The sequence below is a fragment of the Melozone crissalis genome, unplaced genomic scaffold (assembly GCF_028551555.1).
Source record: "Melozone crissalis strain CALT ecotype California unplaced genomic scaffold, PUWL_Pcris_2 ptg000026l_1, whole genome shotgun sequence".
NCBI classification, from domain to species: domain Eukaryota; kingdom Metazoa; phylum Chordata; class Aves; order Passeriformes; family Passerellidae; genus Melozone; species Melozone crissalis.
Genome location: NW_026535804.1, coordinates 8866849 through 8882414, shown reverse-complemented (window position 1 = coordinate 8882414; position 15566 = coordinate 8866849). Strand labels below are relative to the sequence as shown.

Genomic DNA, 15566 nt, shown 5'->3' with positions numbered 1-15566 from the left:
GAGGAATATTTGCATAAATTAAGTTGAAAATAATTTTGTTTATACCTATGAATCTCAAACTGCCGAAGAGAAAACAGGGAACACATAATTAATTCTTAAATTAGGGAAACAGTCCTGCACTGGGGAATTTTACACCAATACCATATAGGCTAAAAAAAGTTAAATTCATGGAAGTACTCTCTGGGGAACATTCTTGTTCTGCATTGGTACAAGCCACTTTCAGATTATTAAAAAGAACCTGGAATAACCCATTCTTATTCCAGAAATTTAAGGCTCTGCACACAGGGCATTCACCACCAGAACCAGGTAATTAGGAATAGCCTGGAATACTTCACTGCATGTCCCAAGAAATCATTAATTTTCCCCCAGTTTCCTTCCTGCTCCCTTGATTCCTCTGTTCTGGAATTCACCCATCTCCTTCCCTCACTGGATCAAGTTCTCCTGTCAGCATCCATTGTGCTTTCCACCCCCTTCCATCACTGTCAGCTGCCACTGCTCACTGACGCATGTGATCGTTAAATGCAAGTTTAATTAGAAAGCATTCATTGGTAACAAATTAAAATGACTGCCTAAAATTGGAATGGAGCAGAAATTGTCTGAGATTTAAAAAGCAATAGTATTACATGATATGCCTTTCTTGCTAAGTAATATCTCACTTTTTTTTGCGCTGATGATGAAATTAAACTGCAGAAGGGGTTGGCATGAACCACCTACAATAGAGAGACAGAACCACTCTCTGCTCAGCTCATCTCACAGCAAGGACTGACCAAAGTAATATTTTTTCTTTTTGAAGCAAGAATTGTAAGAATACATCAACTCAAGACATCCTTTTAGCCTGATATAAAAAAGCCTTTAGCTACACACGGGTAAAAGAAGGGTTTTTAGAAATAATTTTAAACAATTTAGAAATAATGTTAAAAGTTCTTAAAATCTAAGATGGATCTCCTTTTTTGTTATAAATCAGAAGGGGGAAAAATCACAAAGTGCCTCCATTTAGCATACTGAACTTTACCTGAAGTGTAACGGTAAAATTTACAGTGAAAGGAAAATTTCTGTTACCAAACACAATACCCACAGCAATCACTAATGCAAGGCAAAAATCTCCCTCCTTAACTCCCAGTTAATGATCCATATGCCTCATGCCATGAGGCAACACATCTAGTGTGAGCCATACATACATTTTGTACCTCTTTTAGGTCTCCTTTACAAGCACCAAGTAATTATGTTTTCCTCTAGCAAATTCTCCTTAAAACACACATTTAAAAAAGCTTCCTCTCTCATTCTTGGCAATCAACTTTCCTCGTACTTCTTTCCATTTAAATGAACACACTTGTGTGCCGCGTATGTCTGAGGAACTCTGCTGGCCCTCAGCTTCTCACTCCTACCTACTGAGGAGAAGTGAAAAAATGTGACAACTGCAGGAGCTGACAGCAAAGCCTACGAGCCCTCTGAGACAAGATGAGCCCTGACAGCTCCAGCACACGCTGGTTCCCAACAAAGGGAATGCTGCTCATCCCCCTTCCCCTTGTCAGCATGAATCCAGATCTCTCAGGATGCTCAAAGAAAATGAACTCAGCACTGCCTGCCAAAAGCACACACAGTGCTTTGGGTCAGCTCCACTGCAATGGTCACTTTGGCTTTGGTCACCTTAAATGGTGGCACAGGTGGCACTGACACCCAGACCCACAGGGGGACACTGGGGTACCCACCCCTGCCCACAACCTGAATCTGAGCTCTCCCTGCCCGTGCAAACAGGGGATGTCACACTTGGATCTGGGACTGACCCCTCAAGGATAAACTCCTGTCTCACCAGGGTATTTTCTGGCTTGCAGACACTGATCTGGGGCAGAGAGCAATTCCTGCCTCCCCTGGGTGTTTTCTCCAACTTGGGAACAATTTGCATTTCTGTGCCACAGAAATTCAAAGTTTGTTTCCTCCCTTATGTCAAAACACCATGCTATAATGAAGGATTAATATATCAAAATTCTAAGCATTATGTCAACAGAAATTAATAGAGAGACAGTTTAGGAAGTATTTACCATCCAGTAAAATTGATGAATCTGGAGAGTTTTGATTTCAGTCTCCATAGCTACCAAGAGCAAATACAACTTGTATGGGAAGAGGCACAAAGTCAACTAATTTTTCATAGAGGGGTCACAGTCTGAATGAAACAAGTCTGTAGACTTTTAATGAAGTTTTTTTTTTCAGGGATTAAAAATGCTGGAAATTATCCTAATGAGACTGCACTAATCTTGTTAGGTCATCTGTATTTTAAGATATTATTATATCACTTGTTTTTCATTATTAAAATGTTTTGATTTGAAAGTCAGGACAGGCAGTGCCTATTCAAAAGCTGACTCATCTTTTCTCATTAAAGGTAAGTGAATGGAGAGAGAATAATTTGCTTTTCTAGCAGCAACAACAGAGCTCTGAAATCTAGGTCACATTAAAGAACTGTCTTGAAATACAAGCTTTAGACTATGTATTTAGCTGTAGACACTGAATTGTGTTTTTCCTTGCTGTGAAACATGGGGATTAACATGCATATTCAATCACCAATAAATCAGCATGCAACTTGTTCATAACTGATATTTAAATGCGTTTTCTGATTTGATCAGGGTCTAAAATTATTCTGTCCTTATTAATGTCAGCTTTTATCTGGCTTCTCTGCTTGTCCATAATTACTGTAATGTTCTGATACTTGGACACCAAATTGAATAAGCAGGGTCTAGTTCCTGGGCCCTGTAACAACACCCCAAGTAAGGGCAGTTAGGTGAAAAGAATGTCATTCCTCACTCACACTCAACAAAACGTGGGTTTAGCCCAAGGAAGGGGAGTTTGGGGATAATTCAGGATTTAAAACCCATTGGTAAAAGGACCTTTCTTTGAAATACCATTGAAAAACAAGATTAGAATTTTGTAAGGGCTTGACTAACTGGATCAAATGTCTGAAGTAAAGGGGGTGCAGCTGGATAAAGACAACAACAGAGTGTTGTATTCAAGATGTGGATAATCAGCTGCCCAGAGGGAAGTGGGCACACCCAAATGCCTTTGGTTCTGGGAGTAAAAGAAAGTCCAAACTTCACAGGAACCAGTAACGTGGAGCTACTGGGGAAAGGAAGCCCCTTTTGGGACATGGTATGAATTCATATTAAAGCAAACAAGGTTATTCCATTTTTGTCTCCTGCAGGAAGCTCTCAAGTACAGAACTCAGTATAACTTTGATGAATTGGAGAGAAGTCAGAGAAGTGCAAAGGTAAGGAAGTGGCCAGGAGAGATGTGGTGTAGAGAAAAATTCACCAAACTGGCGTCATTCATTTGGGGGAACAGCAAACTGGGTGGAGATGCTACATAATCTTCAAATATTTTAAATGCTGCCACTAAGAGGAAATAGTGGGGTCAAGACAAGCAGTAACAGGCTTTAACCACAGTGAGGAGGATTTAAGCCAAAGGAAAAGGTATCTAGTGGCAAAGATAATTAAGGATAGCAATAGCTGGCCCGCAGAAGCAGTGGGATATGTTAGACAAATACCTGTTTGTCTGAGCTAATAATAATTTGTGTTGCTGGAGGCACACAGATGCACGGTGTAATTGCTGCAGGTCCTTCCCAGCTAAATCTTTTCTGATGCCTTGTTGGCAAACTACTGAGTGCTACTTTTCTACACACTTTTGTAGTGTGCATATAATGTAAATTACACAAAAGTACACTTTTGTGTAATTTACATTATATGCAGACATTTGTTCTGCTTCCCATTTGCAAGGCGTTTTTATGTCTTGTGTTCGTGGAGGTGATACATTTTAATTATATTATGCACCAAAAAACTCCTCTCTTGTCTCCTTTAAAGTATTTCTTGTAAACCCAAGGCAATCCTGGCCAGAGAAACAAGGTTTAGAGAATGTTTTCAAGGCTCATCAGACAGCACTTGTATTCACACCCCAACATTAACACTAAAACCAAACAAAACAACAAAACCACAGTGAAAGGTAAAACAGCAAAAGGGTTTTTTTTGGTCTTGTTTTCTTTTTTATTTTTTTTTTTGGTTATTCTGAATTTTTTTTTTTTTTATATTTTGTATTAGCCTTGATTTGGCTGCACTGGCATAACTTATTTCCATAACATTACAGGCACTGCTTTTAAGTGCAGATAAGCACTTAAATATTAGTATTTCATCAATGATGATGCTTACAGCTTGGAAGCCTTTTTTTTTTTTTTTTTTGAGTCAGAGATCACCACCCAACATCAAAACTGATCCCAGATTATCATAATAAATCTTGCAATAGAAAAGAATATAAAAGAGTCCAGGTTCTGCAGAAAAGTTGTAAATCAGTCATGAGGCTTTTGCAGCTCAGTGGCTGATGACCCAGTACAGCCTGAAAACCACAGCTCTAAGTCTAAATCACCTAAAAAATATGTGGATAACCATGCATTACAAAATTAATGTGGATCCAGCACACAGCACTTAAACTTTGCATCAGAGCTGCAGTACTGAGCTGCAGCAATTATGATAAAGAAGGCAAGAAACCAACTCAGTAAAATGTTGTCAGAAACCTGAAAGGGAGCCCATGGCTGTCTGTGCTTCCTCATCAGTCATTCCTTCCCCGATGAAGATTTCCAGGGCAGACAGTGCAAAGGTGCTCCCTGACAATGTTTCACAGCCCAGGGATTTTTGTTCAATGAAAAGTCACTGCATAAACATCACACACAGCAATGATAAACCAGAAGCAAAGAATTTTTACAAGTCACTGATAAACCTGACAGTTACCAAAGGCTGCTGGAGAACACCATCCCTAATGTAATACTAAATTTTAGTAATTGTAGGATACTGTCCAGGAAGGAAAAAAAAGCTCCTTTCAGGATTTCCTATCAATAAGACACTTAATCAGAAAAAAATGTAAGTATTAAATTCAGAAGACTTTTGTTAAATCCTTGAGTTTTTGTTGTTCTTACCTATGAACGAACAACTCAGCTGCTTCGTGACTCAAATTTCTTTTAAAAATTGGGGCAATAATTTTAATCAAGGTGTAGAAATCACATCAGTAAAGCAGTTTCTATCAGACTTACTGACTGGAGAGAGAACGGACTTGTCTCAGAGGTTTAGTGCTCCCATTTCAAATTAATTTTTATACACACTCAATTTCATTTATATTAGAATTATTTTCAATACTGTTCAGTATTACATTTCTTAGTTGCAACATTTATTTTCTGTTGCAATGAAACATATTCAAATTCTTGGACAGATTTTCTTTTTGAAATTGCAGTTCTGTGAACACTGTCAGAATTACAACTCTTCTTTTTTTTTTACCGAGCAGGCAAAATTGGACATTTAAATGATTTCCAGAAAATTAAAAGTCTTGCTGCAAGTAGATAGTTATGTAGAAAAAAGCTTTCGCATTCTTGACTGCATCCTTGTAAAATGATATTAAATATGATTGGATTTTTTTTCCTGAAGATTACAGAAGCCATTTTCCTTGTTATGCACCTTTGAATTTTAATTTTTATGCAAGTACATAAGTTGTACTTGCATAAAAATTAAAGAAGCCTTTGGGTTTCTTCCTGTGATCTGATTTGCAATGAATCTAAAGAGTTGCAAAAAAGGTATAAAATTTTTAATGAAACATTCCGATTTTCAAAGGAAGGCAAAAATTTAACAAGGTCTGAAATATAATGTGAAACAGATCTACTTCTCAACTTGGATATAACTGATGTTTATTGTAAAAATTAAAATAATGTAATTCTGAGATTTCTATATTTTCTTTTTAATGTCAACTCAAATAAGATTCAACAGCAAAAAGTTAATTGAATAACTTAATCACATTACTTTTGACAAAAATGAAACTATCTTACTGTCAAGTATTTTTGTTAGGAGGAAAAGAAAAAAATCAACCTTCAGGGATAGCAAAACTGTGAAATTTTCCTTTGAATAAAACAGTTGATAAATTTCCTTTTGGGAAAACTCACTACTTCTGTTGTTGTTAAAAGTTTCAAAGAAATAATACATATTAATGTCACCAAATCAATATTTTCTAGTGGAAGTACTGTCTCAGCTAATGTTTAGCTGACAAATATAAGCTTTTTACCTTTAAAGCACACAGCAGTGATATTAATTTTTTTGCTAGCAAAAACTATTAAAAAGGGAGCTGTACAGCTGCGTTCAGGATATACTCTGTATAATTTACCAGGGCTCTTCTATTTCTGATTTCAGTAATTCACTGAAATATTTATGGCCTTGCCAGCACAATGAACACACAGAGCTATCTCTTTAGTTGTCATTATGCTGCTTCCAGTGGGGAGGGACAGGTACAGTTGTAGTTCATCAGCAGAAAGAATGTCAGAGGAATTCCCTCAATGCACACTCCTCCCTCAAGCTGGACCTTGCAGGAAATAAATTTGCCTAATACTAAAAATACAGGAAGATACAGCATCTTTAATATCAGGAGCCAAACTAATAGAAGTTAACAGGACATGCCACAGTAACAGCTGGATTTTGATGTACAGGCAGAAGGCAAAAAGGGGAGGGGGAGCAGCTGATGTTCTGGCTGATGAACTACAGCCAATTACCCGCACAAAGTTACAGCACTGCTGTGTTCATAAAATACAAGATTCAAGAACAGAATAGCAAAAATGTATGAATAAATAATGTATAATAAATGTATAAATAAATAGCATTTATTCTGTTGTAACAGACAAACACACCAGGCCTGCAACAAACAAAAGAAATATGAATACTTCATAATACTGGCCTTTTTCAAAATAGCAAAATTGTTATTTGTGAAGCCTTGTTACTCTACAGCTTAGTTCCACCCACACTGTCAAAAGAACAGGAAGGGAGAACTGACACTTTCCTGACTATGGAATGGTTTTGGCATTTGAACACATTATAGCTGAAAAATCCCTAAACTGAAGAAATGGATAGATCCAATATTTCAGCTTTTAATGCCAAAGATCTAAGGCATTGCCCAAAAATAAAAAGCAATTTTAACCATCAAGAGAACAAGCACTAATGGATGCTGAGCAGCAGCAGTTTCTGTTCTCTTATCTAGTCAGCATTCAGGGAAATTAATATAAGATCCAGGCAACTAAACTTCTGCCTGTAGGATCTTCAAAATCAAATGCAGAGTGACTGGCAAGATCAATATGAGTAAATTAAGTAGGAGTTTTGGAACCTGTATTAATTTGGATATCATTTGAGTGAACTTCAGCGTGATTGCCTCATGTCAGATCCCGGGCTGAGAGCAAATTACAGGAATGTGATGGGATAAAAAAGCTCAAAATTCAGTGGTTGAGTTCCCACTGAGTGGAGACCCTGGCTTCAGAGCACTTCCTGGATGGGGATGGTTGGAATTGTGTCAATTACAGCAAGATTGTATTTTTGGACAGAAGTGTCAGAGGCAGAGGGCGGAAATCAGCAGCCAAAATACTTGAAAGCTGTGTTATATGAGTGCCCATTTCAAAATGCTGATTGCCTGCTCTTTGATGAGGAGATAAGTATGTTCCAGGGTTAATCAGATTTTGGTCATTACCAGTACCCAGTGTATTCCTTTTCTAAATTTGAATTAGAAAAGAAGAAAATGCTATCACTATTCTTTGTAGCATGATTTGCACCATATGGTCTACTAAGTGCAGGCAGCAACTACTTTTAAATGCTGCAGTTCTTCACTGAGGCATTATTATCCTCTGCATGATGGAAGTCATTTCAAGTGTTCAGGAGATGCTCACATTCTGTAAAGCAGAACAGCCTCTCAAGGCCTGGTTTCTAAAAAGAGCTTACAGTCCTTAAAGAAGATGAAGAATGGCTCTTTCAAGGGATGAGCCTGATTATTCTGTTTATTACTTCATTATTTGCATTTGAGGTCTGGAGGATCCTGAAGCAGTAAGCCCTGGAAAAGGAGCTGTTGTTCTTTTTCCAGTGTTCGCCTGAAGAATCACCCAAGTGCCTTCACAGAGCTGTCACTCAGCCTGCAGAGCTGAAAGCTGATCTGCAGCAGTATCACAAGGCAATGTGTTCTTATATTTCAGGAATACACTGAAATTCTTCAAGCCTTTTCCCTCAGGCAAAACATCAGCTATTACAGAGGAAGGGGATAGTTTGTGTGGATAACTTATAAATATGTCATTTTGACCTGGTTGTCAAGGAAGATTTTTTTACAAAGGAAGCAGTTTTCTGTTGGAAAAACACTCTACAACATTTTCTTGGCACCCAGACTTTGTTTCACATGTATTGTAAATGAATCAAAGAGGAATTTTGGCTGGGGCTCCTTCAATTCGTATTTACAAGAATTAAGCAAATAATGAAAGAGAAGTTCTATTTAGAAGGTAAAATGTATCACAGAGGTTTCCCAGCCAGACATTCTGATCCACTGAGCAACCTGAAAAAATATTAACTCCAGTTCTCTCTCTAAGAATTCAATAACCAATTATTATGCTGTGGCCACCTTCCTGGGAAAAGGAAACCCTTCAGTCTGCACTGTAGTCTCTAGTACACTTTTCTCTTTGATGGTTGATATTTATGAAATACCACATACACAAGAGCCCACTTTCTATGACAGTTCATCTGCAAGAAAACTTCAGATCACATGGAAAACATTTAGTGAGAAGCTGGCAGAGAACACTGCAGACAGAATGCTATTACATAGTTCCTTTGCCTTAACTACTTTTATTTGGAGGGAGAGGGAGAAAAAAGCCAGTGAGGTTTAAAGCCTTAATCTCATACCCAAGCTTGTCAGAGCCCAAATCTATCTGTAATGCTCTCCAAATCAGAATGAACTCAGAAAGATGACGTTCAATCTTTAAATCCTTCTCTGCAGATCTATTTTTAATTCTCAGGTTCATAAAATGGATCCCTGCTGTGGTTCCAGAGCTTTCTAGCATGTATTCTACCCATTATGTTTGACATAAGCACATGTTAGAATTCAGCTGCATTTAAAACCAAAAGTTTTCTTTGCACAATTTTCTGTGTAGTGTAATAAGAGCAATTCAGTGTGACAGAACTATGATTATCATTGGTGGAAAACCAATTATCTCCTCTCCTGGTCACTGTTATTCTTTTCACTCCACCAGTAATTCTAACTCTAATATTCTGGACACTTTTGAAGAAATTTTATCTTCTTATTTTGCTTTCTTTGCCACGGAGTGAGTAATAAATTAATGCTTCATAAATAACATCAAAAAACTATTTTTCATATCTTATTTTCTCAACAACCATTTTTTCAGTCTCTCTAAATTAATTCCTGAACAGTCCTTTGATACAAGAATTATGGACAACCATAATTAACCACCTTTCCAAAACCTCCTGTGATGTACCATTTCAGTTCCATTTTTGTAAATCAAAATTGGATTAGAACTGACATGCCTGCTCAACTATAGGCAAATACCATCAAAATACACAATCATTTCAATGATCTGAACCAGGAATTATATGATAATTCAAACCTGTTTCTTAGACTTTCAACTGATGCAGTTTATTCCAGTCACTCTCATGAATTACCATCATTTTCACCAATGGGAACAGCTTTCTGTTCATGACCTGAGGACATACATGGATATCTCCAAATGGAACTGCTGCCTACATTCACTCCCTACAGCAACAACATCTTCATTAAAACACTTTGATACATGTTCATGCAAATCCAGCAGAAAAACATTTTGTAAATATTCCAGTATGAAAAACAGAGCATTAAAGTAATGAAATTCTGCTAGTTTTACATGATTCTGGTAATCTTCATATTCCTCACTTTGGCACTAATTTTGTGCTGTAAGTTTTGCTGCGAAGAAATGTACTCTGGAATAACTTTATATTCTAATTATAGTTTGATGAAGATGCTGCCTGAGCTGACACTGAACCTGCTCTGTCCTTCCATGCTAGGAATGATTTATTCAGCCAGTTCACATCCAATTTTAAATGAAATTATCCATCTTCTTGGCTGATGAACTGATAGCAGATTTCAAAGCACACAGAGATGGACACACTCACTCACAATCCACTTCCAGAATGGCACGGACAGACTTGGCAAGGTCCCTGGCTTCTGCTGCAAGAGCTGCTGTGACAGTGGGTCCGACCCTTCCCAGCCGAGCCAGAAGTGCTTTAGTGGACAACGTCCTCCTGTCACTAAGATAATGAAAAAATGAGTGTTTATTTGTAATATGACAGAGGAAACTGCTCCTTTTAACAAGGTAAACTTGTTTTTCTGAAGTGTTTTTGTTCTCACTGTATGAACAAAAAAGATTCATGCTCCCAAATCAGTGGGTCAGCCCCAGCAGCAGTCCTGGCTGAACAATGAAGGTTTTTGGAAAGTTCAATTCAAATAATATTCAGAACTCAAAATGCAGTATCAAGGACTCAGAGGGTGTCAGGAACGGAACTTGAATGGAATTTTCATACCAGCATTTAAGAAGGGACACTGCTTCATGGGACCCAACTCTTATCTTCTCTGCTGTTAGTGAGTCAGTTTGTCACCTTGGCTTAGTATTTGATAATTAATCCATTCACTAAAATAAATTCTGTGAACTTCATAAAACAGACAACATCGTTGTTGTGTGCAGTGCCAATGGGAACTGCATCTCACCCATTATCTACAATATCCTAGTGGGTCTGAGCCTACCTAGGTATTTTGAAATATAGTTCCAGTTCACTTCACTTAAATACATTTAATTTTCTTGAGAGCTGTATTGAAAAAAATCTGCAGGAAAGAGAGGGAACAATTTTACTGTTACATAAATATTAATGAAATGCTATCTGCGATATATAGCCACAATCATGCCAATTTTCTGAAGGACCAAAGGCTGCTTAAATCTTCTTGAATATTCCCAGCAGCTTTTTAAACAAGAAAAGTAACAAAATGTAAATGGATATACATTTTATCAATATATTTATACGCTACTGCATTCATTGTAATGCAAAATCCCCTAGGAAAATCTAAAAAAAAAATTAAAAAATTATAACCCACTGTTAAGGTTCCTTGCATTTTAACTAATCATTAGTACATTATAATTACTTTATGGAAACATCCAGACAATCATAGCTATGTAATTACTAACTGTTTTAATTTAATTCAGAGGTTTTTAATGAAGCTGTATCCTGAAAGCCTAATTTATAATTCACGCCATTTCCTCTCCTTCAATAAAATGACTCTCAGAACTATACAGCAAAAGTATAGAAAAAACTAGCTACAAGGCAGTTCTTTGAGACTTGGAAACAATAGTGGAGTTTTTCACTATTAATATTGCCATTTCATTACCTTAAAATTGTTGATGAAGTGGAGTTATCTGAAAGTATTTCATGCACAACCTGTTGGTGACAGTCAAGAAGTGTTAACAGTTTATAAATCAACACATTCAAAAAGTTAATACCTTATAGTTTGATCTTCTACTTGGGGGTGGGGGACTTGATTTACAATTAAATAGTCTAGTTTCTCCCAGCTTGAAGGGCAAAAGTAAAAACCAAAATATTATAACCCCTTTAAATTAAGTAAATATAACCATATCCCTTTTTTTGTTGCTGTTTCATAACACGCTAAAGATTTATCAACTATTAGCTTTTCTGCCTTTTTCTTCTGAGGAATTTCATAGAAATTGAGGGAGTTTAGGTGGAAAAAATTATCTGATCATTTTCATTTGTCCAGTACAGCAAAACCCGAAGATTATGTAAACTACCAGATGGATCTGCACACTTACACATCATCTATATTTGTAGGAATGGAAGGATCTCTGCAAACTGGTTTATAGCTATTTTACTACACTCATTCCTCACAAACATCAACAAAACCCTTTTCCAAATAAGATATTACCAAAGATGAAAGGCAGAGTTACCTCTACAAATTGCAGCAATTTTTCAGTGGCCACCTCAAAGGTCTTCCTGGCCGACTCGGATTTCCGCAGCTGGCAGTCAAGCACTGTAACCCTCTTTCTCAAGTCGTGAATGCTCTCCTGGGAAAAGTATTTTAGGGCTTTTATTCTAATAATTTTCCTCCCATGGTTCACACAGAGACATAGTGTGAACAGAGTGTTTGGAATGTTTAACATGCTGTTTTCTACATTTCTGTAAAACATAAAACTGGAATGTCTGAGCAGCTGGCAAATCAGCTCCAAACTGCAACAGATTTTGGCAAATGATGGAAAGGTAAATTAAAATTCGAAGATAACAACAGGAGTAGGGCTGAAAATTAAGAGAGTTTGAACTGACTGATAAATGGATCAAAAATACCAACCTAATGGTGACAGTAGCTCAGGAGGGTGCATAAACAGCCAGAACAAACTCAGTCCCCTAGCTTGCATCCACACATTCATCGGCCAACACAGTAATTATGGCACATCCTGGAGGGAATTACCCCCTAGGATGTCTCTGCATGCACTTGTATAACCTATTGATCAGTGTTATGCATCCCTCCCTCCTTCAGTGCAGAAGATGTGAGCCCTGTTAGGTCCAGCTCTGGGTTTCATTAGAGTTCCTGGCACTGCTCCTGTGACAGGACCATGAGTAAAGTCCTCACGTGGACCTGGGCATGTTCTGTTCAGCACAGCTGTCTGCTGAACACAAGATCTAGAAAGATCTTTCCAAAATACAGAAAAAGCACTGTAGTTAAAAAGAAACTTTTTCATCACACTGCAGGTGATCATTCTGAAAGCCCACAACCTACTCTAAAACCCCTACAAAATAATCACCAAACCCCACTTACTAACTTCACTGGAAGCAAATAATTTGTGCAAAGCAGCAGAATCATCATCCCCCCTGAATGTCAAAGAATCTATTGATTCAAACACCTTTTTTTGGTAATTTTACTGTAAACTCTGGAGAAGAAGCTGGTGAAAGAACTCACTCTTTCCCACTAAAAAAGTGAGAGGGACCAATCTGATTTTTATTTATGCCTCAACATATGTTATATTCCATTTAGTGAGTGTGTTTTAGGGGGAGATTTACTCATGCATTAAAGAAAAAAAACCAGGTGTTACCCTGCCTAAAACTTGGCTCCTGTAACTGACTCCCCTTTTACAGCAGGGTGGGGACAAAAGGCTATAAAATGGAGTTGGGACCTACTTGATACTGGTTCTCTTGGATAAGAAATGCAGAGATTGAACTCTCCACACAGATATTGTAGTACTCAGTCAGAATTTCAGGAACTCAAGCTAGAATCTCTGGAACAAACCTCCAGGAAAGCAACCCACACTGTATGAATTTCTTAAAATTTGGTAATTTATAGAAGTCCTAGAAAACAGTTTTCTAGAGTCTAGATGCAAGAACACCTGACATAAAAGATGGAGCATCTCACCCAGATGTTCAGAAAAAACATCTAGGGTGTGATTTACCTCATCACTCACACTCAGATAATTGGAATTCCTGCTGGGAGCCACAGGGACTTCCTAAGCTGTTCTCTGCAAGCTTGTTTATCCCAGAGCTTGACTTTACCTTCTAATGTCTTGAAATATTAGATTAATTCTCAGGATGAAACAAGACAACATTTCAGTAGGTTTTCTTCACCAGGTCATATGCACATTCATTTTTCATGAGAAAAGCAAGGTAACCTCACAAATGCCAACCTGCTTGCACTTGCTAAAACTGTGTCAAAAACACAGGTCAGGAGTTATGAAAAAAATTTTTGAAGTGCATCAAGTATTTTATTTCTTAGCCTGTTCTGAAATGCCTTGCTGAAGATGAAGTACTGAAGTAGACTTAAAATATGAGGTTCAATTAATTTTTTTGGGTTTTTATTTTTTTGCAGGATTAGTAGCATTCAAATGATTACCTTGATTACATCTAAATTTACTTTGGAACAGGACTGGACTTCACATGGTTGTTATTTGCCTAACAGAAACATAAACCTGAAGGCCATTTTCACATGAGTACAAAAGCATAAAAATATATGCAAGGTGTACTCTTTAAAGACAATACATCTGCAGCCCAGAAACTATTCCATGCTTAATGCTTGAGATGTGCCATTCTGACCTATAACCCACATATACCAGGAGCTCCTGTTTTTCCAGCCCAAAGATGTCTGGATAAAGGAAGCCTTGTACACTTCACATTACCCTCTTCAATCCACATCATCCCAGTTATTGAATAATACAAGACAAACAGTGACCTACTTTAGAAAAGCAGATGAAAAGAAAATGAAAACCAGATACATGACAACAGCAAGGAAACCATGGTAACTCTGACAGGCTTTGCTTACTTTATTTTGGCCAGAATGCTCAGTGAGCTGAGCCTTCAGCTCTCCAATTTCAGCCTCCAAGAGGCGAATCACCTCCTCATAGTCCAGCTCCATGCCCCGGGCCTGCCTCTGAGCAGCCTCTGCAAGGTGGATTCTGCTGCGCAGGGCTCGCGTCTCCTCCACAGCTGCCTTGGCTTCCTGCAGATTATATAATTCACAGGAGAAGTTACAACTCCAGCTACCAAAAAAAAAAAAAAAAAGAGCAGATTTAGCTCACAACTACTGCAGTTGGCATCAGGGGTACCTGTTAGTCTTCATGGTTAGAGGGTTCAATGGCTAATTTTTAACATTGCGATGTGCAAATGAAAAGCAGGTATGTACAGAGACATAATTTTCCTAATAAATTAAATTACAAGTTCTATAATTACTGAAAATCTACTTGAATGAAAGGTTTTCTCGAAATGCACCAGATGCTGCTGATCTGCCCCATTGCTTTCACACCAAAAATTACCTTAATGAGATGTTACTTCATTGTATTTTTATTGCTTGAATTCACACTCTAGTCACAGCACACACATCATGTGGATGGACTTTTAATGCAAGTAATTCAGTCCACACTCTTTTCAGAATCAGTGCTTTTTTTTCAAAATCTATTTTTCTACCTCTTTCCTGGTCCTATTATGTTCCTAATATCCTGGATTATCACAGAAGAGTGATAAATAAAACTTATATATAAATAATGTACAGAAAATCAGAAACTGTTAGCTTTTAATTCAGCTAACATAATCCCTAAATGTTGCAAAATCTCCTTTCAAGAAAGATATTGCTCAGTTCATTTTAGGACTGAATATTAATTGAAATTAACTGATTAGTAAATTAGAAAGCCAAACTAAAGGTCTGTACAATGGAGTTTGTTTACACTCATCTAGGAATAAAACAAACAAACTGCTCACCAAAATGTACAGGCTCACTGGCACCAAAATCACTGAGCCACCTTTTCCGTCAGCTATTAATTAATCTGTAGGAAAAGTCACTTTATATCAATTTTCTGAATAATTAAAGTTATCAGATTTGAATACACGAATTCACAGAGCTAGAAGTTTTTTTGTAGAAGTTGCTCAGTTAATGATACTTAGGTGAATATTCTATTCCTGGTCTACCTATTACATTCTATAATTATAATTATATCCTGGTTGGGAACGGAACTAGAGGGAAAACAGGGGGGTGTTTCTCCTCCCATAGAAGAGAAACACACCATGACTCTTTACCATGGGGAGGAAATAACCTTCTAGAAGCTGGGTTTGAAATTGCTGTTTCTAAAAAACCTAGATGACCAGATCTTCCTGTTTTGTGGAAGCAATTGCATATAAAAGGTGTCGTAATAGAAATGTCTAGAGAGGTCAGTTAAACTTAAAAATGCAGAT

General features: G+C 37.4%; 1 protein-coding gene across 1 annotated transcript in view; it reads right to left on the bottom strand.

Moving 5' to 3' along the window:
- Positions 1–15566, bottom strand: part of STXBP4 (syntaxin binding protein 4) — a 63577-nt gene that overhangs the window by 20023 nt on the left and 27988 nt on the right. The window contains exons 17-20 of the mRNA XM_054278851.1: positions 14164–14340; positions 11807–11923; positions 11236–11285; positions 9976–10106 (exon numbers count right to left, since the gene is read on the bottom strand). Coding sequence (XP_054134826.1) covers positions 9976–10106; positions 11236–11285; positions 11807–11923; positions 14164–14340 — 475 coding nt within the window. The remainder of the gene's footprint in view (positions 1–9975; positions 10107–11235; positions 11286–11806; positions 11924–14163; positions 14341–15566) is intronic.